This window comes from Coregonus lavaretus, assembly GCF_964263955.1.
Source record: "Coregonus lavaretus genome assembly, chromosome: 40".
Classification (NCBI taxonomy): domain Eukaryota; kingdom Metazoa; phylum Chordata; class Actinopteri; order Salmoniformes; family Salmonidae; genus Coregonus; species Coregonus lavaretus.
Window position 1 is genome coordinate 3,357,032 of NC_140027.1, and position 23,872 is coordinate 3,380,903.

Consider the following 23,872-nt stretch of genomic DNA (forward strand, 5'->3'; position numbering starts at 1 on the left):
GCTAATGCGTCCACCATTGTTTCATGCTTTAGTTACTATTCAGCTCACAGGCAAGGTGGCAGGACTGAACATGGGAAAGCAAAAACCTGTGTATTTAAAAAAAAGGTTTTCTCTCTTCTGAGCCCGACCCTGTTCAGGTGACCCTCCTGGAGGTAGAGAGTTCTTAAGATGTGGATCTGTGGCCTGTTATACCATAAACACCATAATGAATTGTATTCCTAAACATAGCCTTTCCTTTTCTCATCCAATGACAGACTCCTCTATTCCTCTATCTACCAGACCACACTGGGAGGTTGTTAACCGTACTGTTAGTGTATATGAGAGGTGGATGAAAGGAGGATGAGACAGGGGGGAGGGAGGACGTGAGCAGGGAGGAACAGCAGACGTGTAATTTCCTGTTAGAGGTGACTGTTGCTGTCTGTGTGCCAGCGAGACAGCGAGGGGCCTGTGGCAGCATATGTACTGCAGGCTATAGGCACCGCCGTATGTCATCTACACAGAGTTCTGATGACGACGACATGATAGGACGTCCATCATGACTGTTTTTAACAGTACTGGGTGATGGAGTACACATGGTCCTCCTTGGCGTAGTGTTTGTAAACAACACATACTTGCACTCTATTGACTCCAAGTATCAATGTATCAGTTTGGATGATTTTACGAGGAATAGCTTCTGGGTTATGTGTATCCTTTGACTGACATGAAACTAACATCTTTCAGGATTAGCCAGTCATTGCAGCTGTCATTAATTTCTCAGTGCTCTCTATAGATCAGAATTGGAGACTATTAGGTCTACCTCTGGTGTAACAGGATTTCTTTATTTGATTCCCATATGTCCTGTTTGCTGGCCTCCTCTGTTTATGCTGTCTGAAGGATACAGCCAACAGTCTGTTTGAACCCGGTTGTGTGATTACTCTTACGTAGTGGAACATGTTCAGGTCATTAACATGGAAATTAGATAAATGTTTCTGGCCATGTAGAACACACTTCTTAGCAGATATGAGCAAACAACTTGATTAATGTCCAGACATCTGTAAACCCTTTTTTCTCAAGTCTATTTAAGCCCCCTATTAATGCTTAAAGGAATATTAATTTGACTATTGTGGTTGTTTTTGGCCTTTGGAGAGATCATAATTGCATTTCTTCCAATACCAACATTTGTGGAAATATAAAGGGGGCAACTGGCTAATAAAACTAATTGGAAACACATTTTTATGTGTAGCTAATTGCAGCACACGCGGGCACGAAATGAAACAAGTATCTTGGAAAGATATTCCCCACCATATCGTCTCAGTCCTCATCTCAGGCCACCGTATCGTCTCAGGCCTCCGCTCTGAACGTAATTACATTTTTCTCTAATAAGGAAGACTAACAGTTTTCAGTGGGGATACAATATTTTTCAAACCACCCAACTCCTTCCCACTTCATACTTGGTGGTAGTGTGATTTATAGTTCCGCAGTCTACCAGGTTCCCACTGCCATACACCAGTTCCCCCCAGTTCCCGATAATGCTGCTATGAACCATTCTGTGGCTGGGTTCTTTTGAGTCTCTCTTCCCTCTTCCTCAGAGGCCTGGAGGGTTTTAAAGTGTTGTGGTAGGTATATGACTTAAAGCAGCTGGTTCCCACACAGTGTCCGCCATGGCACTCAACAACACAATAATGGCTGCACTTATGCCGGGCCTTCCTCTTCTCTCTCATTTACTCCATCTCTAGTTGACCTCTCTCTCTCTCTCTCCTCTCTCTCGTTCTCTCTCACCTTGTCATTGTCTTGTAGCACGGACATCTTTCCTCCTTTATATTTTCCTCAACTTTGTTTCCTTCTCTCCATCTTTCTCTCGCTCTGTCACTGTATTTACAGCATGGGCCTGCCTCCCCTCTCAGATGTTCTCTCCATTCTCTCCCTCCATCCCTCACTCTCTCACTCTGTCACGGCCTCTGTGGTGGGTAAAGGGGAAAGGTCATTATCTTTGTGTTCCTGTGTGGAAAGCTATCTTTTAACACCATCTGCTTTGGGCCGCGCAGGGCCAAAGGTCACATTCTCAGGGGGCCGACGAGCAACGGCAGGAGTGAAGGATGAAGTGAGCCGGTAGAATTCTTCACCCACCTTCATCTGAAGCGGTGGTGTGTGTGTGTGAGGGGGCAGGAGGAGTGCTTTTTGTGTGTGTGTGTGTGTGTGTGTGTGTCCACTGTTCTATTCTTCAAGCCCACTGTATCGCATGCCACGGTGTTATTGCAGTAAAGAGACACGTTGACTTTCTTAATCAGCTGGTTCCCTTTGGTTCAAAGGACGGATGGGAGATTGAGTGAGTGGGATATCCTCTTGGATGTACACTACAGGACAGTTACGTATATCCTCCTACTGTACCTAGCCTCACCTCTACTGACTGTTCCAGCCTTCCATTGACCCCCCAGTTGTTTACCAACCGAAACATTACCTATTTATCTCCATCACACAGTTCACACTTCCTGTATTATACTTAATGCTAAAATGTTTATTCTATTCTACTGAGCCATTTACTTTATTTGTATTTTGTATTATTTATTATTGTTGCGTTGTCGAAGGAACCTGCAAGTAAGCCTTTCGTTGGACGGTGTATACCATGTTTATCCTGTGCATACGACTAATAAAACTTGGAACATGAAACACAGTACTTGACTTAGTCCTCTTGGGAAACAGGGTGTCCATCATTACTCTCCACTCTTTTCTGCTCGAGGACTTTTACAGTATACAGCATGGGTTTAACCAACAGGAGTAGTTTCCAGTGGTTGCCAGATATCTCCTACCTTAGAATCTGAAGGTTTCTTGATACCCAAGTTCAATCAAGTACAGGTCTAAGTGAATGAACAACAGAGACCGAATGCAATATGGAATGTTATTAAATAGTTTGGGGTATGCTAATGACAGGTGGCCCTTTGCTGGGCAGCTGGCATCAAACCCGGAAAGGAGTTCCAATGATGGGCCTCACGGTTATTATAGCTGGTGGTGGGGAGGTGGATGGTTGTCAAACTGTTGCTGAAAAACAGCAAGTGAAAGAACATGGGTAAGTTGACATATAAATACATCCCAAGATTTACACCCCTTGGTTGAAAGAGAGGAAAGTGATAATTGCAAGAGTGAGCCCATAGGTTAAACAGCTAGCGTGTGGAATGTGCATCATTGTGCCGTGCTTATAGGCTATAAGGTCAATAGGTGAATGCCATTCTGCACATGGCTAATAGGAAGAGGAGAAGAATGAGATGCTGATGATGATGATGATGATGATGATACGTTTCTATTCATTCCCACTAGGCCCGAATAATAGGAAACCGAGTGAATGATGTTATGCTGCTTGAAGTTAAACCAGCATTCAGACCAGCCTTCCTGATTTGAACTTTCGTAAATGACTTTACAATACTGTACTCTATGTAGTCTAGAATTCCTCTTGCACGCGTGTCTTGTACAGTAAGCTATACAGAGGATGAGGTGCTCCTATTGCAGTAGTCACTATTGCTCTATGTCCAATAGTAGGATCCGGTGCCCTCCTGCCGTGCCTGTCCGTCAGCCCTCTCTCCCACACTGCCCCATGTAATCCGACCATCCATATATCTGCTCAAGACAGCAGAATGCTTAACGATCGCTTCCTCCTCGAGAGAGACAGCCGCCAAATCTATGGAAATGTCATCTCCTGTAAAAGAGAGGGAGCGAGAGGGGGAAGGGGTGAGCGAGAGAGATGGAGGGAGAGAGAGAGTCTGACCATTTGGTCGGTACAGGGCTGAGACCCTAGCCTCATCACAGATCTGTTTGTGCTGTCTTGCCAAGTCCTGGCGTGACATTGACACAAATGGAATTGGCAAGATGGAACAAACTGATCTGGGACCAGGCTACTGGGACACAAGGTCACCCCCTAGGAACTGGGACTTTAAAAGAGCAGACCGTGTTGTTAAGGGGATCAGTAACGGTGTGTGACCAAGAAGCGGATGATGCCTAGGCTTCCTCCCAAAGCCCAAACGGAGAGGCATGACATCCTTAGCATCCATGTGCTAGAGGGTTGAAGAGGAGGCATAGACTGTCTCTAATCTGAGCCATGCAAATAGGATCTGTCACAATGTGTGTTTCACCAATTATGAGGAAGCAGGTGAACTGGTGTGATCTCCTCAGAAGTCCAGAGACCTTCAAACTGGATTGGATGACTGGTGCTGTAGAGTTCTCATTCTTTATGACCCGTTGTCTTGTGAAGAGAGGAGGACATGTGGTCCTGGTCCAGATCTCTCTCTTTCTCTCCCACAGACCAGTCCTGATGGACCAGCTCAATCATTGACCACACAATTTAAACAGCATGGCCCAACATCAGGCCAAATTACACGTTGTGCATGAGATGAATCATTGTCATGGTCTCTCTCCTCCATTTTCCCCTTACTTCTCTGTGGTATCCAGAGTTCTGCTGTCATCAAAGGTTGGATTTGCCTCAAAGAAGGGAGAAAAACAAACACGTTGTCATATCATTCACAACAGAAAGGCAACTAAAGAGGTTGTGGTTTAAATTGGAAAGGTTCTGGAGTTTCCTATTGCTTTTTAACGCATTTTGAATAAGGTTCCGCCAAATTGTATTACAGTATATTCAATATAGTGAAACCAAAACAAACCGAAAGCACAGCTCTCCGCAAACAACCAACCCATTGTTTCATAACTCTACAAACAAGTTTGAATGAAATTCATAATATGAATTACACTCTTTGAATATTGTATTTGGGTCAGGATGTGCCTGATATTATGAATATTTGAATGGCAGAATGAAAGCAGAACAATATTTGGTTATGGGTGCATGTAAATCAGTAAGGGATCCTCCGGTGCAGACTGTGGGCGGATTGTATCCGAATGGGATGTGGGAGAGATTCCGGAGAGAGAGAAAATTCCATTGGGAACGCCGTGTTGGCTGGCCAGGAGCACCGGGTGGGCAAAGTGTGCATGTAGGGTAAGGGGATTGCTTTTCAACGAGCAGGAATTAGAATTTCAGTTCACTGACTGGATTGCTGACTGAATTGAATTGGTATTGAACCCAACCCTTGAGGGGAGTGGGGAATGTGGTGGCTGGTGCTTTTTAAGATGGAGGTTTGTGGTTTGAAACGCTATAGTAGTACTAGTGCAACACTGCTGTCAGTTGCCATTATTAACAGGGAAATTGGGGGATTATGTTTAAGGTCTTGAAATTATCAGTGTAGTTATCATTTGAAATGAATCAGAAGTGCTATCAGATGCTGAAAAGTTGTATCATATACATTTATTTTTTTAACACGTTGACCTTTATAGTCTTCAGGTGGCATATGAGTTGATACATTTCACATTGATGTCTCTTTCGCTGTCTCGTCTAGGCCTCTTCCGTTGTGTCTCTACTGACAAACAGGAAACCATGAATCTACCACCGAGCCTGAAACCTTATGTATGGGGTTGAAAAATGTAGCTCATGCTCAATCTCTACTAGAAAACACAGATTTACATATCTCTGTATGAGCCCATATTCTCATTCACATTCATTATACATGACAGTAAAGAGGTTAGATGTGGCATACAGACCCTGGTACCATCCCATACCCTACCCATAACCACCAGAAATGCGGTCACCTACCATACTATGTAGCATGATTAGCTTTCAACATTCAGATCGCAACCTCTTCATTACACAAGATAAGTCAACTTCTAAGCATCTTATTTCCACCCTTATACTTCCATGTCTTTAAATAGAATCCTCCTCATTTGACCAAGGTGCTGGGTCTCCATATGGTCCACATTGATCTAGGATGAGTGTAATGAACCAGTGTTTAGATGAATCAGAGGTGTTTCTCAATGGAGCGAATCTGGATGTGGAGTCTGGAAACAGCAGCTCTTAGGGTCTCATCCATTCCTTCATTCATCCATGCAAGGAAAAGGAGGATGGACTGAACCTTTAAACTCAGCTATGTCCATTCAGGAAAGCGCCACGTTCTCTCCGTTAATACTTAAATCTCTTTTCACACTCAAGTCAGAAATGTCAGTTAGCCTTTTTTCGACCCCAGTCATAACAGTTGTCTGTTTTCAGAGTTCTGGTAAACACTGTATTTGGTAGTCAGTTTGAAGTGTTAATAAGTGGAGAAAATGCTTTGATGTTGTGTTTATGATGGTTCATTCTGGGGTCAGCTAGGCACAGGTTTTTACAGGTCAAATATCTTATTTCGTTTGAATAAGCAACAGCTGCTTTGTTGGGCTTAGGGGGCCCTTCGTCTTCACTTTGGATGCAACGTGTATTGGAGGGAGCTTCACATCAAATTAGGGTCATTAGCGTGAGCTAAGTTTAGAATGTGTAGTAGTCATATTTTCACTGGTCAGTTTTAATCAGGTGATTCAGCCAGAGATGTCTTGACTGTCTGGACCCAGCAGGCTTCAAAGGCTACCAGTGCTCTGTAGAACAATGTTTACGCCTGGCCGCTATTCTGATTCATAAAAGGAAGGCAACGCTTTCTATAAAAGTTTGATGGTGCCCCATTTATTGGATCTTCAAATGCCAATGTTGTTTTTCTTGTAGCTCAGACATGATGAGGAAGGGTCCTTGGAAGGTGAAATGTTTCTGGCTAGGCCTAAGGCCAGACTAGGCTAGAGATGAGACAAGAAGTGGACATTATCAGTGGTTGCTGTTGAGGAGAGCGAAACTGATAGTTCTCTTCTGTTGTGCCAGTCAAACAGGAACAGAGAATTCAGACCGCTGTTTAAGCCTGAGTAACGTTACTGCCATCTGCACCCTTTTTCTCCTCTCTGTGTGGTGTGTGTGTGTTGTCTCTATTCTTAGAGAACACAGACGTTACCCACCAGATGGCACAGGGGGAGCTGGCATTGTGGTACCCAGGGGTGGGATGGCTTATAGACCCTTAATATGTCATTAGTGCCTGTTTGTATCCTGTCTCTTTCTCAGAGAGGCTGCCTCCTACGCAGTAGGGTCCTTACTCTTTTATTTATTTGATTTAACCCTTATTTTACCAGGGAAGTTGACTGAGAACACATTCTCATTTACAGCAACGACCTGGGGAATAGTTACAGGGGGGAGGAGGGGGGATGAATGATCCAATTGGAAGCTAGGGTGGCCAGATTGGGAATTTAGCCAGAACACCCCTACTCTTACAATAAGTGCCATGGGATCTTTAGTGACCACAGACAGTCAGTACACCCGTTTAAAGTCCCATCCGAAAGACAGCACCTTACACTGGGCAATGTCCCCAATCACTGCCCTGGGGCACTGGGATATATTTATTTGACCAGAGGAAAGAGTGCTTCTTACTGGCCCTCCAACACCACTTCCAGCAGCATATGGTCTCCCATCCAGGGACCGACCAGGACCAATCCCGGCTTAGCTTCAGAGGCATGCCAGCAATGGGATGCAGGGTGGTATGCTGCTGAGACACGCTCTACCGAGACATGCTACACACACACACACACACACACACACACACACACCCTGCCAGATGTGCACATGACACCATAACATCAACAAAGGCCCTGTACATGCCATTGTGTCATGCTGTATCTCCCTTTTACCATCAAATGAGCACTCTGTGTGTTCTTCTACATCTTATTCCCACTACAGGGGATTGTCTGTTCTCACATATACAGTAGGGGCTAATGCGGTTTCAACCGACCAAAGGGTTCACATTTCCCCATTTGATCGAATGTTTAATGTCAGAGTTTTAATGTAAGCTTAATGAAGGAGCATAAAGAAGTTGAAGAGTGCTTTGCCGGTTGAGAGAATACAAAAACAAAACCCAATACTCTGACGTGATGTGTATTGATTGATGACGGTAAAGAAGAATGGATTTTTCTTCTATAAAGTTCATGTTCCCAGGATGTTTCAGCCAAGCCGCTCTGTGGTATCTTAGCCTCCATCAATCATCACAGGGTCTGGGAAACTGAAGGTCGTCACAGATACTAGCTAGTGAAGGTGTGGTCCAACCCATCTGGCACCACCTACTCATTCTCTTCAGTTGTATTGTCTGACTCTGACTATTCAGTTCAGAGATTCAGTCGTTCAGAGATTCTACTGGGAGTGGGAGTCCTACATTCTGGGATGAGTGTCTGAGTGGGTGGGTTTGGAAGAGGTGTGTGGTCGGGAAGTGTGTGTAGGCGATGTATGCGCATGTGGTAGTTACTGTACAAGGGTCCGGGTTCGGCCCTGAAATTATAGCTCCGATAGAACAGTTGGGAACACTGTTTATTCAAAGTTTATTAGCAGCATTTTTCCCAGGGCTTTCTTGTGGAAAGTTTACTACTTCCTAGTCAAAAGAAAGCTCATACTGTAATGGTTCCACAAAATGGTTACATATTGTGTAGAAAGCCATTGGAGAAGTTTCTATACATGGCATTGAATTTAGTGTCAGATCTGAGGCGTCTTGTTTTATGGGCATACTCACAATTGTCGTTATCAGACATGGACAGGAAATAAGGTGCAGTGTGACAATGACTTCCAGTGTGCAAGGTGAAACAAAACGCAACACTTTAATCATCAGACCCAGCAAGCTAAGGAGAGATACTGTTGTTCCTCTGCCAGAGATAGAGGTCTGTCTCTGTGTGTCAAAGCGAGAGGATGTGGATGCTAGTGTGATGAACAGGAAACCCAGAGACTGCGGTGAAGATTTCACTGTGAAGACAGATATGGCTGTTGATACTCATCCATATTCATCAGGTCAACAGGCACGCTGCTACAGGAGCAGGGTGAGGTGGTTACAATGACATGTCACATACAGCTAGAGCTGACATTATCAAACGCAAAAGTGAGTTATACATTCTCTCCTACTGTGAGTGTACTGTATGAACACAAACTAGAATTTAAAGCACTGGAAACAACAGCCACATTTCCCCTTATCTGGAGTATGTTCATAGTGGTCTGTGATTACAGTATGTGCATTAGTCTTGAAGTTTGTCTGTGTATCTTCTGCTCGAGGGTTTTAATTCATTCACAGCTATTTTAGTGGCTGTGATATGTCTCTGTCTGTGGTTTGGAGGGTCTGTAGACCTCGAGCGGCAGATGATACCACAGCACGCTGTCAGAGGAGAAAACACCCAACTACTCCTCCCACCCCGCCGGGGCTAACATGTGAGTGTGTGCGTGCGCCAGCGTGTATGCGTGTGTGTACATGCAACAGTTGAAAGCAGCTTGTTGTCTGTTCAGTAGGCTCGTCCCGACACTGCTTTGGCAGTTAGCCTTGCTACGATAGGCAGTCATACCTTCTCTTCAACAACTTTGGACTATTTTAGGTCTATTTCAAGGTAGACTGTACCTTTTCATCTACCTGCCTCCCAGTCACTCGCTCAGGTGAGTTGTAACTTGTAACTGCTACTCCTCTACAACAAGAATCTGTGTAACTTTTGTAGTCTGAAATATTGTGAGGACTACATCCACTTTACAGCTGCAGTTTGCCACCATTGTCCACCATAACACAGTAATTCACAAGTCTGAATCCAAACAAAATTAATGGCTATTGTAAAACACACATGTATACAGTATCTTCAGATATATGTGTCGTTGGGGAGAGGATGTGTTTTGTCCGCTGTTCTGTGTGTAATTTATTGGGCTATAGTCTCTATAGGTTGTTGGCTGCCTCACTCGGTTTAATTCCTGAGGGATCCGGATTCATCTGTTTTATGTTGTTGTTTTAGTGACTTGTTCTGTGGCTACAGTTGGACTCTTGTTAGAGTCTGACTTATTGTGTGAGGTGGAGTTGTTAACTGTGACACTCATGTTGATGCTGCTGAAGCATGGCATCCATGACTCACCAAACATGCCACTACTGTTGACTATAATCAGTTTAAGTTACATTTGTCTGGTGTAGTTTGAGTTCAGTACAGTTTGATATAACCAGCTGAAATTCAGTGAACAGTCGTGATATCTACTCTTCAATCGGCAGCTACAGTGACGAGTGAGATGGAAAAGATTAATCATAATGTTTCTCAGCATGGAACTCTCCTATTTACAATGTTCCATGCTGACACTGATCTCTCTCCATCAGGGTCAGAGGTCAATCCGAGCCACAGCAACATGTCCGCCCCACCACATCCGCACCCCCCTGCTAAGGGGGCATCAAATGGCGCTGGCGACTTCAGCTACGTGGGCATCGACGCCATCCTGGAGCAGATGAGGAGGAAGGCCATGAAACAGGGCTTTGAGCTCAACATCATGATTGTCGGTGAGTGGTGTTGAACAGTGAACACACACAAGCAAAACACACACACATGCAACACACACCCTTTTGAGATCACGGTAGTGGATAAGTGGTGTTGAACCCACACTTGAACGCACACACACACACGTCCTCAACATCACATCTGTTACATCCACCCATCGCCAGAGAGAGAGAGAGAGACACTTTCTTTTCTGTACACCGCATTTAAATGTTTTCAAAGCCAAACTGTCATTGGGAAATGAGCCTGGAGTGAGTGCTTGTCCTTCCAGGACTAACTAGCGTGAAACCCCATTTGGGAACCCTTACCCCGAGTGCCCCTGAGATTGGTACACACTACACATAGTGGCATGCATCCTTCAGTAGATAAAAGAAAGCTGTCAGGCAGAGAGATGGTGGAGTAATGATGCCTATTAATGTTGACCAGCTCTAGCACACTCTACTCTGTCCTCAGCTCACCACAGCTCGTGTGCGTGCGGCTCAGTCACCAGATCTCAACCCAATTGAACACTTATGGGAGATCCTGGAGCGGCGCCTGAGACAGCGTTTTCCACCACCATCAACAAAACACCAAATGACAGATTTTCTAGCGGAATAATCGTGTTGCATCCATGTATATAGAACACTGCTTTATATCTATGGTCGCATCCCTCCAATAGAGTTCCAGACACTTGTAGAATCTATGCCAAGGTGCATTGAAGCTGTTCTGGCTCGTGGTGGCCCAACGCCCTATTAACACACTTTATGTTGGTGTTTCCTTTATTTTGGCAGTTACCTGTACTTTACCACGGTGAGAAGTGATTAAAGCTACAAAGAGCATGTTGAAAGACCTCGAGTCTCTCTTCCCAGCTTAGATGTCTCTGTGTATTTGTGTTTGCGTGGCAGTCAGTGGGGATGGTGGTAGAGCACACACACACACACACACACACTGTGTGTTTGTATATGAGCCCTGCGGGACTGTGTTTTGTATACATACTAGATGTCATAGTGGTTCTGAGGAAATCCTAAACCATTGGAATGTTGTTTAAAATAAGGGTGGCATCTCATGGCACCAAGTCAATGAAGACCTATCTGGGCAAGGTGAAAAAGTATTAATTTCTGTCATTTCTATCATGTAGGAAGATCAATTCAATCTCTTTTTTTACGCCAGACTTTCATAATCTCTGACTAGGCTATATCTTTATCTTGTTGGCACACCATCACTGATACGCATCCCAATCCTCATAGTTCTTTTTGGAAAAGGGCAGCATTCAGTCAGCGCTACATCAGAGACGTCAGAAACGTGTGCCCACTTGAATTGGAGTTGTAACGTTGGAGAAAGGCAGACCTGTAGTGAATGTGATAGTTGTGTTCACGAGCCCAGGGTATGTTGTGCAATTGTGCGCATACATGTTATAGTGGATATTGTTGTGTGAGACATGAATCACATGATAAATGCCAGGTTAGAATAGAGAGGGTTATTGCTTGTTGACGCGTCCCTATCTGTTCATATGATCTGTCCATATACATGAGCAGTATGATTATGAATCAAGTCCTGATGATTAAGATAAAGAAGACATTTTATAAGGTTGTCCTTTTACAGGGATATAGTTGATCCAATGACCTACAGTATACAGGGTAGCACTTGATGTGAAGTCATTTTACTACTGTACAAATGCCTAACTCTGATTGGTCTTGAAGTGGCCATTTTGTCTATCCTCTATGACAGTTTTTCCCAAACTCTGTCCTGGCCCCCCCCAGGTGCACAGCTGATTCAAATAACCAACTCATCATCAATCTTTGATTATTTGAATCAGCTGTGATGTGCTAGGGCAAACACCAAAACGTGCACCCATGGGGAGCCCCAGGACAGTTTGGTAAACCCTGCTCTTCTATGACACAGCAGCAGTACTCTCTGTCCCTCTCTAAAGGCATTGTGTGAAAGGTCAGTGGAGATGTAATCAGACTCCAATCTCGTAAGGCCTCTCTATGAGATGTATTACCCTAATCCCAGCCCTAAAGCCTCTTAGACCGCAGCAGTGTCCCCTATGCATAAAGGCTAATTAAGCTGGCATGGCTGGGCTGCCGATGCCCACTATCAGGCCTGCTGCTGATGGATGCCTATGGGGAGGAAGAGGAATAAATCTAATGTATTTGTATAAGCAGTTGTCACAAAGTGCTTATACAGAACCCAGCCTAAAACCCCAAACAGCAAGCAATGCAGATGTAGAAGAACAGTGCCTAGGAAAGACTCCCTAGAAAGGCAGGAACCTAGGAAGAAACCTAGAGAGGAACCAGGCTCTGAGGGGTGGCCAGTCCTCTTCTGGGTCTTGGTGAGGAGTGTGTGGCCGGTCCACCTGTCCTCTGTAGCCCCACAGCAGGCTGGAATGACCCTACAGCAGGCTAGAATGACCCTACATCAGGCTGGAATGACCCTACAGCAGGCTAGAATGACCCTACAGCAGGCTGGAATGACCCTACAGCAGGCTGGAATGACCCTACAGCAGGCTGGAATGACCCTACAGCAGGCTGGAATGACCCTACAGCAGGCTAGAATGAACTTACAGCAGGCTGGAATGACCCTATTGTCATAGTCAGTGAGTGCATGAGGACACACTCTTTGTCTATCTCGATCTTTCACATTACTTGTGTGTAGGGTCTCTGTTCAGAGTCAGGAAAGCTATTGTACATTCACAACAGGTTAGAAGAGCCTCTTGGTTGAAGAAAAGCTCCTCTGTTTTTTGTGTGTGTCCAATACATGTGTGTGTCTAGACCTATAGTTCACCCCTGGGTGTGGTTGTCCCTAACAGGCCAGAGTGGTCTGGGGAAGTCGACCCTGATGAACACCCTGTTCAAGTCTAAGGTCAGCAGGAAGTCTGTGGTGTCCACCCCCGAGGAGAGGATCCCCAAAACCATCGAGATCAAGTCCATCAGTCACGGTAACACACACACACACACAGATCTGTGGTATGCAGTATACATTAACAATGTAATACATGTCATGGATTTCTCCTGTCTCTCTGTCTAGACATCGAAGAGAAGGGCGTGAGGATGAAACTAACGGTAATCGACACTCCCGGCTTTGGGGACCACATCAACAACGAGAACTGGTGAGTTGTAGTTCTTTTATCCCTACCGCAGAGTGAATGTCTATGTGTCGTTGCCTGTCTGTGAACTCCATTTCCCATGTGCCCCCCAACAGCTGGCAGCCAATCATGAAGTTCATCAACGACCAGTATGAGCAGTACCTGCAGGAGGAGATCAACATCAACAGGAAGAAGAGGATCCCAGACTCACGGGTTCACTGCTGCATGTACTTCATACCACCTACTGGACACTGGTGAGTTATGGACACACACACTCACACTCACACACGCACATTGTTTGTCTGGGACTTCACCACTTCCTCTAGTCTGACCCCCCCCCTTTTTCTTTGGGAATCAGGTTTCACAAAGACTCCTTTGACTTTAGGAACTAGAGTACCCACTGTCTGGGAAAACTAGTGTACCCAATCCTATAGACTGTGAAAGCAAGCAGGGTGTGCCAGGGAGACTAAGATGATGTACAACAAAGCATTTAGGAGACATTTGTGTATGTGACCAGGAACCGCGACTTGGCAAATTAGAGAATTACTTCATATTAACCAACCGAAATATAAACATCAAAATCCTAGACATTCATGCAAAGTTAAAAGCGTTTATTCTAATAGATGGGGAAATCGTTAAGTGACTTCAGTATGTCTCAGAGCATGCAAAGATTGTGTCAACGTCCTGCAGTCTTCTACACGTGTATACATTACTAGCATAATTGTATTAAACACCCAGATGGTGGCCATTTGTTTAATTTTCATGACATTTGCATAGACACACTCTCATAATGTCTTAATAATACCAACGACATTGCTCCCTGCCGCTCTGCTAGTGATTTAGCAAATGTTCCCTTTACTCACGTCTGCAGTTTGTTAGATTCATTTAACAGGGATGAAAGTGTCCTTGTGTGCCCCCTGGGTGGACTTGCATGCACACACACACCCCGTCTGAGCAAATATCATGACTCCATCTACTGGCTCAAAATTGTCTCTTCCATCCTCCCACATCATTTCCTTGACCTGTAGCTCAACAGTTGACCACTAGTGATTCTCTTGAGTGTATTGAGTGTGTGGCGTGTGTGTATCCCACTGTTTGACACACTCCCTCACCTCCTCCTTATGACACCACAGCTGCATATTGGGGGGGGGGGGGGGGGTTGTATCCGCCTATGTGGCAGCTGTACAGTCAGTGCATTGTCCAGACCCTCTTTCGCACGAGCCAAGGCTTTTTCCCTCGTTCTCTCTCGTCCCAAAAGCTAAAATGCCTATTTTCCCCTGCCATCCCCTCCCTCTCTGCCAGTCCCCCTAAACCCCCCCTAAACAGGCTCTCTTGGAAGCTTCCAAGCACCTGTCCCCTCTAGGGCCCTCTTAATCAGGCCTGGAAACAGGGGGAGCAGGAAGTAGGATCTTCTTTACTGCCAACAGGAGACTTCAGAGCAGGAGTACAAAGAGGAAGTCCTACTCCACTCACCACCACTCACTGTGGGCCTGAAGCTACAACCTGGCACTGGGCTAGAGAACACAAGCAACACACATAGGGATGTATAAAACATACACACAGTCAGCAAAAGCAGATGGGACGACACGTGATGGGGGAGAGACACTAATGTGTTCAGTAGCCAATGCTCATCTACAGGACAATCTAAGGATGAAACCCTGGTGTCATGGTGTTCTTACAGCACTATAGATCTTACTGTGGGATGAACCTGGCTCATGGTCTAGACTCAAAAGTTCTGGAACAATTCTCCCAAACTGTCCCAAAACCAAAAGACTCCAACTCCCATTCTTCTTTCCTCTTCATTGCTCTTACAAATGACTTCTCCTCTATGGTTGAGGTCTGCAACAAGGGCCTGTAACCAATTACTAACACACAATGCCAAAGCCATGGTTGTGTCCCAAATTACACCCTATTACCAATTTAGTCCACAAGTTTTGAGCAGGGCCCCTATGGTTCTGGTCAAAAGTAGTGAACTACATAGGGAATAGGGTACCATTTGGGAAGCAACCCATGTGTCTAGGACAGCTCCATGCTTTGGTGCCATTATGTCCATAATGGAGAAATCCCAAGCAGAAAAAAAGTATTAGATGGTAGACACCACTGAATATTCAGTAATACTGGTATCCCATATTACAAAATAATAGCAGAGATATCAAGTTTTATAGCCCAATGGTTGTGGCTCTGTGTTTTTATTGTCAAACTTCTTGACTGCAATTTGAACGTATTAGGCCTTGGGTTAGTAGGAGTACTTTAAGTGTCAGCAATTTGCTTCAAGGTCTCTTTTAGTAGCTAGACCGGTTTTCGATAGACGTAGGATGCGTCCCAAATGGCACCCTATTCTCTGTGGGCTATGGCCAAAAGTAGTGCACTATATAGGGAATAGGATGCCATTTTGGTCACACCTGTAGCCAATGGAAGCTGATGCAGTCTTGACTGCATAGCAGCCGTTGACTGAATGGTTGACCACACTCCTTCCCTCAAGGCTGTCCTCTTGTTACCTCATGAAGGATGCTTTCCTTGAGAACTACCAGGGTATCCCACGGTTACGCCAGGCAATGTTGCACTCGGACTCTCTTGACCCGTGAGGTGGTTTCAAAGGCATCAGAGAAAGAGGAAGGAAGAAGAGAGCTGTCTACAGTGTGGTCACCCCCTTCCTCTGTATGGTAGCTTCCATTTTGACCACAGAACAGCTTTCAGAGAATTAGCAGTGACAGCTCAGCCCTCCCTCTGCAGACATAGCTACCAAGTTGACTACTTCCCTTTTGAAGTGGAAATTTGAGCATATGGCGTGTGTCTGCGTACATATGTTTAGTGTGTAGGAGTGCATTTCATGTGTGTGTTGACCTTTTTGTTGATAATTTCCCATTTAACTGGAGAACTGGAGTATGGCTATATTGTGTGTGGACATGTGCATGTCTATCTGTGCAGTGCGTCAATTTGTAACCTCTCATCTATTTGTTCAGAAGCGTGTGAACATCTTCATAGTCAAACATCTACAGTATGTATTTACAGATGTGTGGACATACCACTGATGCACATGGAACACGTGTGTGTCTGACTTACAGTCCACAAAGCTGAGGTCACGACTCCTGAGGGGACAGTAGATCACATTATAGGAGGAGCCCAGGAGAGCTGCATCATTGGCCTATGGGGGATCTCTCTCACACCATCCCTCTCTTTCATTTTCTGTCCCTTAACATGAAGTGGTGTTCTCTTCCTCTCTCTCTCCTCGCTCTCTCTCTCTCTCTTACCAGTCTATCTCGGACTTGACACGCGTAGGGTTCTCTGTTCCCGCCCCGTTCAGTGTTCCGTGTGCATGTCTCTCCTCTCTCCTGAGGTGGCCCCTCGACACTCCAGCTGCTCCAGGTCTTTGAACCAGGGTGACCCGGCATGGCTGGGATAATTGGAGGGGAGAGGAGAACAGGAGGAGGCGCTGGAGAGGGGAACAACCAGAGGCACTACTGCCAGCCAAGCGGAGAGTGGTGATACCATGAGAAAGAGAGAGACAGAAGAGATTGGGGGGGAAAGAGAGGGAGCATATAGAAAGGAGAAAGTAGAGGAGGAGGAGGGAGGAGGAGGAGGGAGGGAAAACCAGAGGCATTGCCAGGCTAGCTATGGTGATGCTCATACAATTAGCAGAAATTCAGAATGATCAGAGAGCCCACTCTGTAAATGTGATGTACTTGTAGTGCATTGTTCCAAACTATGTCTTAAAATGAACAAAATCAAAAAGGGTGGTTTTGAGATATTAATATTTTCAATGTTGAATAAATGTGTTTCAGAGTCTAGGCATACTCGATATGGAACAACCAGAGCCACAGCCAGGCTAGCTATAGCCTGAACATTCTCATGCATTCTCCTCTGAGAGAGCAGAGAGGAGAGAGTATATAGGAAAGAGATGAGATGGGGAAGACAGAAGTTTTATAGGAGAGAGTAGATAGTGAAGCTCTAAGACTTGAGATCTAGAGTAGGATACACAAGCTTTGTGTGAGTGGTCATATGAGGACAAGGTTCCTCATCACATTCTGCTCAATACAGATATGTATTTAATTGCATTATCCCACACATTCTAGCTCCCAGAACTGCCATCCATGAGGAACATCTTGAGAGGACCATTATCTGTTTGCAGGCTTATATCAGTTTCAGTTTTTAACCTTGGAAAGAGGTTGTGATTTACTTTTTAAATTTGAGAACTAGGATTATACTGGCACACTGCTGCACAATCACATTGTCATTGATCAGAAAATAATAGACAGTAGACCATCATTTCCCCCTAGTGGTATATCTGTCTCATATCATCTATGACTGAAAAGTCTTCAGTGGATGTGACATTTATTGCCTCACAATACACTGCTTTATCATACGTCTCAAAATAAATGTATTTTGTGATTGAATACACGTTTTGGATGTGTTTTCAATTATACCACAGTGCTGCATTACAATGTAACCTACCAAGACCCAAAGGAAATCTGAAAATATCTCCTTTACTCTTGAAGTTATCTTATTAACATATTTCTCTCTCTCCTTCTCCCCCCTCTCTCTCTCCCTCCATGTTGTCTCTCTCCAGTCTGAGGCCCCTGGATGTGGAGTTTATGAGTCGTCTGAGTAAAGTGGTCAACATAGTCCCTGTCATCGCTAAGGCAGACACACTCACCCTGGAGGAGAGGGACTTCTTCAAACAGACGGTAAGGTGTGTGCACGTGCGTAATGTGTATACATGCACGTGTGTGTACACAAATAGCCTATGCTTTTAAACTAGTCCCTTTTGCACTACAACAACCTGACCTTGGCTGGCATTAGGCCTTTACAGCAGGGTAACGAGAGGGTAAGATCACACACAGGCCGGTATGAAGCCATGCCAGGCATTACAAACAGCAGCCATCTGGATGAACTACTGTACTCTGCCCAGTCTGGGGTGTAGCGGTATGAAACCCTGGAACACTTACCAACGGATGTTTTTAGCCAGAAAGGAGCATTTTAAGAAGTTATTTATTTAAAGCACAGTATTCCAGCTTTCTTTAAACCTCAGAGGCAGCTGTACTGTAGCAGGCTAGTCTCTTATTAGCAAGAAGCTACTGGGTACAGGAGATGGAGAAACCACCACAGGACCTCAGATGAGGAGTTCCCCTCCAGAGTTTAGGGTAAGGGTTATGCAGCACTTGGTAGAGTCTGTCTAGAAACTACTTGGTAGAGGCTGTCTAGAAACTACTTGGTAGAGTCTGTCTAGAAACTACTTGGTAGAGTCTGTCTAGAAACTACTTGGTAGAGTCTGTCTAGAAACTACTTGGTAGAGGCTGTCTAGAAACTACTTGGTAGAGGCTGTCTAGTAACTACATGATAGATAGAGGTTGTCTAGAAACTACTTGGTAGAGACTGTCTAGGAACTACTTGGTAGAGGCTGTCTAGGAATTACTTGGTAGAGGCTGTCTAGGAACTACTTGGTAGAGGCTGTCTAGTATCTACTTGGTAGAGGCTGTCCAGTGGTGGTCCGTCTAGTAGCTACTCCTCCATGAAAGAAAGCACAGCCATTTCTGTTGATGACTCATGTCTATGGTATAGAGGCCATCTTCGATTGAATTCTCAGTTGCTGCTTTCTCTTCCTGCTGTGTCTTGAAATCTGCACTATACCAGGATACACAGGCCTAAACGACCTGCTTGGCTTAGTTTAAAAAGGCCTCTGCACCCCCCTCTGTTCCAGTGTGTGTTTGTTGGCCAGTGGTCAGTGTGGGAGAAGAAAGGAACACGCGCACACACACACACATTCGAGGGACGCTAGTCTCCCTCTCTCTGGCCTCCTGCGACACAGCTTTATTAATTCTGGTGGAGGAAACACACTGGGCGACTTGGCTACCGTTTCCCCCGACAACGGCCAATGAGAACAAGGCCGAGCGAGGTGGAAGCTCTGGGGCTTGTAACCCTGCTTGTTTTGGTTGGCTGCATGGGCTGGGCAATGTACGACCCTGGGATTGTGATCTTAATGTTTTTTTGACGTTTCTTTCTTGTTCTCTGTTCCCTGCAGCAGTTGACATGCATGCAAAGGGAACAAGCTTTTTATTGTTTTACCCTCTGTGTCCAACTGTTAGTGTGGGCTTGCGTGTGTGTGCTCTGTTCAGGTTCCCCCGACTGTTGTAGGCTTATAATGTAGGCCTAAGGCTGAGAAAGTTCAAGTTTAAACTTTCCAAAAAGTATAAACAGAGAAATGTAGAAAACCTGTTCATCATCGACCGAGTGGAAACTGTCAAAGTAGTAATTGTGAGCGGAACGGTCATTAATTTAAAGACCATCACCGCTGGCAGAAGTAATTCTCACTCTCTCTTGTCTGTGTTCCAGTCATTATAAAGTCATAGAAGAAGAAAGGCGGCCATTTTGTAAACCTCATTGTCTGGCTGTATATTTGTATAATAGTGGTTAACCTCCACATTAACCCTCCATGTTAGGGAACATTCTAGATCATTTAACGTCAAAACCAGCCTTAGCAGTGTTTATGATGGACTCGGAGTGAGCTACACTAGAATTGTAGTCAGTCATTTCCTATTCTGTTATATTTTCAGTCATGGTGACCTCATACTGGTCTAACAATCTGGCTATCTGCATGAATAATTTATGTTTTTATTGTTGTCAGTTGCCAGTGAAAGTTGAGTTGGAAGAATTAGTAAGCTTACTTACTGTTGATGGATTCTGATGTGACACAAGTCTCAGCCAAGTCTTTCCCCTGGTGGTGAGTGAAAGGCTTTGTTTTGTGTTGTACTGGGCAGGACACACTCCTCCACCTCCAGGACTAGATGACTTGGTGCTGTTCTACAGTACATCGATGTAACACTGCAACCTGGTGTTAGATTGTGACATGTTTCTGTTTTATGTTTGTGCAGATCAGGGAAGAGCTGCGAGCCAACGGGATCGACGTCTACCCTCAGAAGGAGTTTGACGAGGACGCTGACGACAGGATGACCAATGATAAGATCAGGGTGGGCTTACAGTGTTGGAAATACGCACACACTCACACACACCACTGACGCATGGATTCATTATAAAGCATTGTTGGTCTTAAACCATGTGTTGTGTGTGCCATAGGAGATGATCCCATTTGCTGTGGTGGGGAGCGACCAGGAGTACCAGGTCAATGGAAAGAAGCTTCTGGGCAGAAAAACAAAGTGGGGCACCATAGAAGGTAATTCAACACACACACAACCATTACTATCCCTGTCAAATGAATCATGTAAAATGGGTTGAAGCAGATTTGCCATTGCCTGATTGGACTGCACAGTACAGTGGATCAACCATGCATGTTACTGCTACCAGTACATGTTTAAATCCCAGCCAAATGATTGTCTTTTGTGTGACTATGAGCGAGTCTCTGGTCTGTGACTAAAGACATTTCTAAGTCACAGACACAAGGAGGATCTACTGAGCTGTCTGCATCCATAACACGGTGGGGGAAATGTGCACAGACAAAGATACTGTACCACACACACACACACCAATTCACAGTAACAACTTCCATACAGTGTTTACGTTTTTTGGACTGCACTGAGCACTCTTACTGCCAAGAAGGAGGTCGTACCAAGTGAGTGTTCTTGACCCTGAAGGGGGGGGGGGGGGGGGGGGTGGCATCTAAGGAAGGTGATGATGTGGAGGACAAACAGAAGGAGGAGGTCTAGAGAGAGAGGGGGAAAGAGAGGAATGTCACAGCTCCTGTTCACTGGAGGGCCGACTGTCTCCTTCCCAGATTGCACCTGGCCCCTCCAGGGCCCCTCTTGGCCCTTGGTGAATGCTCCTCTCATCACTCCACACTTGTAGACAGACGGCTGAAGCACAGCTATATTATTCTGGACCTCTGTTGCTGTTAGGTGTGTTCAAAGGACCAAACAACCAGTGAGCTTAGCATACACAGCCTTCTAGTGTTCTAGTACTCCTGAGTGGCGCAGTGGTCTAAGGCACTGCATCGCAGTGCTAACTGTGCCACTAGAGATCCTGGTTCGAATCCAGGCTCTGTCGCAGCCGGCCGCGACCGGGAGACTCATTGGCCCAGCGTCGTCCAGGGTAGGGGAGGGAATGGCCGGCAGGGATGTAGCTCAGTTGATAGAGCATGGCGTTTGCAACGCCAGGGTTGTGGGTTCGATTCCCACGGGGGGGCAGTATTAAAAAAAATATGTATTCACTAACTGTAAGTCGCTCTGGATAAGAGCGTCTGCTAAATGACTAAAATGTAAATGTAAAATACTTAGGACCTGCTCTTGAACTGTCAAGGTGTCTTTAAAACACCCATGGACTGTAATTTAACTCTAAGACAAAGGTGTGTTTGTGGGAGCATGGATGTGATAAGAGTGGGAAATGTGGTTGTCCCCAGGCTGAGGGAACAATGACTCTAGCCCAGCCAGCTCAGGCAGTGGGAGAGAGGGATGGAGGGAGGGAGGGATGTATGGAGGGAGGGAGGGAGCAAGGGAGAGGAAGCTGCTCGGCACGTCTGCACCGCCATCATAAATTAGGCCACAAGAGGAGGGAGGCCTGTGGGCCCAGGGTTCTCATAGCCAGGACCTTTTTTTCTTTTTTAAATCTCTTTCTTTCTTTCTTTCTTTCTTTCTTTCTTTCTTTCTTTCTTTCTTTCTTTCTTTCTTTCTTTCTTTCTTTCTTTCTTTCTTTCTTTCTTTCTTTCTTTCTTTCTTTCTTTCTTTCTTTCTTTCTTTCTTTCTTTCTTTCTTTCTTTCTTTCTTTCTTTCTTTCTTGCTTCCCTCTACCGCTGCCCCAATGTCATTCCCTCTTTCACATCCGTTCTTCCTCCTAATTCCATTCCACAATAGTCATACATATCTAGAGGGCTGGTACCTATACAGCAACATATAAAATGTGTCCATCTCGGTGTGTTTGACATGGGTTCTTGTGTTAATCCCCTGTTTGTAAAGAGAGACCAGCCTGGTTTTAAATTAAGGGAGACCTACCACCACATTAATCAGTACACCCACCCACAGACTATGGTGGTTACACAGCAGCACCGTCTTCTCCCCCCCTCCTCTCCCCCGCCCCTCCCTAGGAGGGATGAAATAGAATGTAATTTCCTGCGCTGCGATTTCACATAAATAGCGCTCCTTTTTCATTTTGTGGATTTGACATAATCTATCATTCAAACATGTATTGGACCCTTTGTAGACTCCAGCAAATTGTCATGGAGAGTTTGTTAAACTGTCTGACTTGCTAAGGGGGCTGAGATGTATTCAATTACTTGTAGTGGAGGGTGTAATCTTGATTTAAGAACATTGCTGCAGATGTCAAGTTAAATGGGCATCCTTGACCTGTCTTTGGCGCAACACTCCCATCTTGTGGCAGAGTGTAGAATAGCACATGGCATTGAACTTGTTATAAATCAAATCAAATTTTATTTGCCACATGCGCCGAATACAACAGGTGCAGACATTACCGTGAAATGCTTACTTACAGCCCTTAACCAACAATGCATTTATTTTTAAATAAAAAAGTTTAAAAAACAACAACAACAAAAAAGTGTTGAGAAAAAAAGAGCAGAAGTAAAATAAAATAACAGTAGGGAGGCTATATATACAGGGGGGTACCGGTGCAGAGTCAATGTGCGGGGGAACCGGCTAGTTGAGGTAGTTGAGGTAATATGTACATGTGGGTAGAGTTAAAGTGACTATGCATAAATATACACACCCTGATACACAAAATATATGGTACGTGGGCTATTGGATTGAATATTATTTAAGTAACTGTAAACAGAAAACACTTGCTGTTTATCCTAAAGAATGTAATTTCATTTTCTTTACTCGCTCTTTTTGCAGTTGAGAACATTGCACACTGCGAGTTTGCCTATCTGCGAGACCTTCTCATCAGGTGAATATTAACAGGGTTTTAAGTGATGGGGATAATGAGTAATTCACTTGTGTTTTAGGACTGTGTTTGAGCAGTGTTTTGATGACGCTTGATGTTTCTCTGGGTAACATTTCTCACTAAATCCCCATCTTCGTGTCCTCTCTGTCAGGACCCACATGCAGAACATCAAGGACATCACCAGTAGCATCCACTACGAGGTGTACCGTGTCCGTCGGCTAAATGAGACCAACGCCCAGCCCAATGGCCAGCCACCCAACACATTGGTCAACCCACAGCCACAGCAGGCCAATGGGGTGGCAGCACAGCACCAAGTCCTGACCCATGAGATGTAGACGTCTGACCACCTGCAGAAACACACACACAGACACACACGTGTGTGTATATATATATATATATATATATATATATATATATATATATATATATATATATATATATATATATATATATATATATATTAAATGGCTGGCAACTGTGACACACCACATGCAAACACACCTCGTGACACACATGTGACACACACACATCCACACACACCAACACCCATCAAAACTGGCTGACATAAACTGTATACACTCCAAAGAGGGTACCAATAACAATTCTTACATGGTCAACTGCCAAACAGAGTTTCTGTTACCTGACATTTCTAGTGTAGGTAGTTGTAGGTCAGAGCTGTTGGGTAAACAGTACAAGATGTCCCCTAGGGAGATGGGATGCCACAATAGTATAGCATACAGATGTGTACAGAACAGCTATCTAAGTATAGCACATCATCATTTAGCTAAA

The 23,872-nt window shown here is 44.9% G+C and overlaps 1 protein-coding gene across 4 annotated transcripts in view; it reads left to right on the plus strand.

Annotated features, from left to right (window-relative positions):
- The window catches only part of LOC311113668 (septin-9-like), an 87,392-nt gene extending 63,942 nt beyond the window's left edge, over positions 1 to 23,450 (plus strand). For 3 of the 4 annotated variants that reach the window (XM_084156948.1, XM_084156947.1, XM_084156949.1), the window contains 9 exons: positions 10,008 to 10,184; positions 12,968 to 13,096; positions 13,186 to 13,267; positions 13,360 to 13,497; positions 17,811 to 17,928; positions 20,113 to 20,208; positions 20,315 to 20,411; positions 23,035 to 23,086; positions 23,235 to 23,450. In XM_084156948.1, coding sequence (XP_084013074.1) covers positions 10,008 to 10,184; positions 12,968 to 13,096; positions 13,186 to 13,267; positions 13,360 to 13,497; positions 17,811 to 17,928; positions 20,113 to 20,208; positions 20,315 to 20,411; positions 23,035 to 23,086; positions 23,235 to 23,418 — 1,073 coding nt within the window. In that variant the 3' untranslated portion in view covers positions 23,419 to 23,450. Of the gene's footprint in view, positions 1 to 9,198; positions 9,314 to 10,007; positions 10,185 to 12,967; positions 13,097 to 13,185; positions 13,268 to 13,359; positions 13,498 to 17,810; positions 17,929 to 20,112; positions 20,209 to 20,314; positions 20,412 to 23,034; positions 23,087 to 23,234 lie in introns of those variants that run through there. The other variant, XM_084156950.1, reaches the window with a different exon arrangement.
- Positions 23,451 to 23,872: the final 422 nt, after the last annotated feature.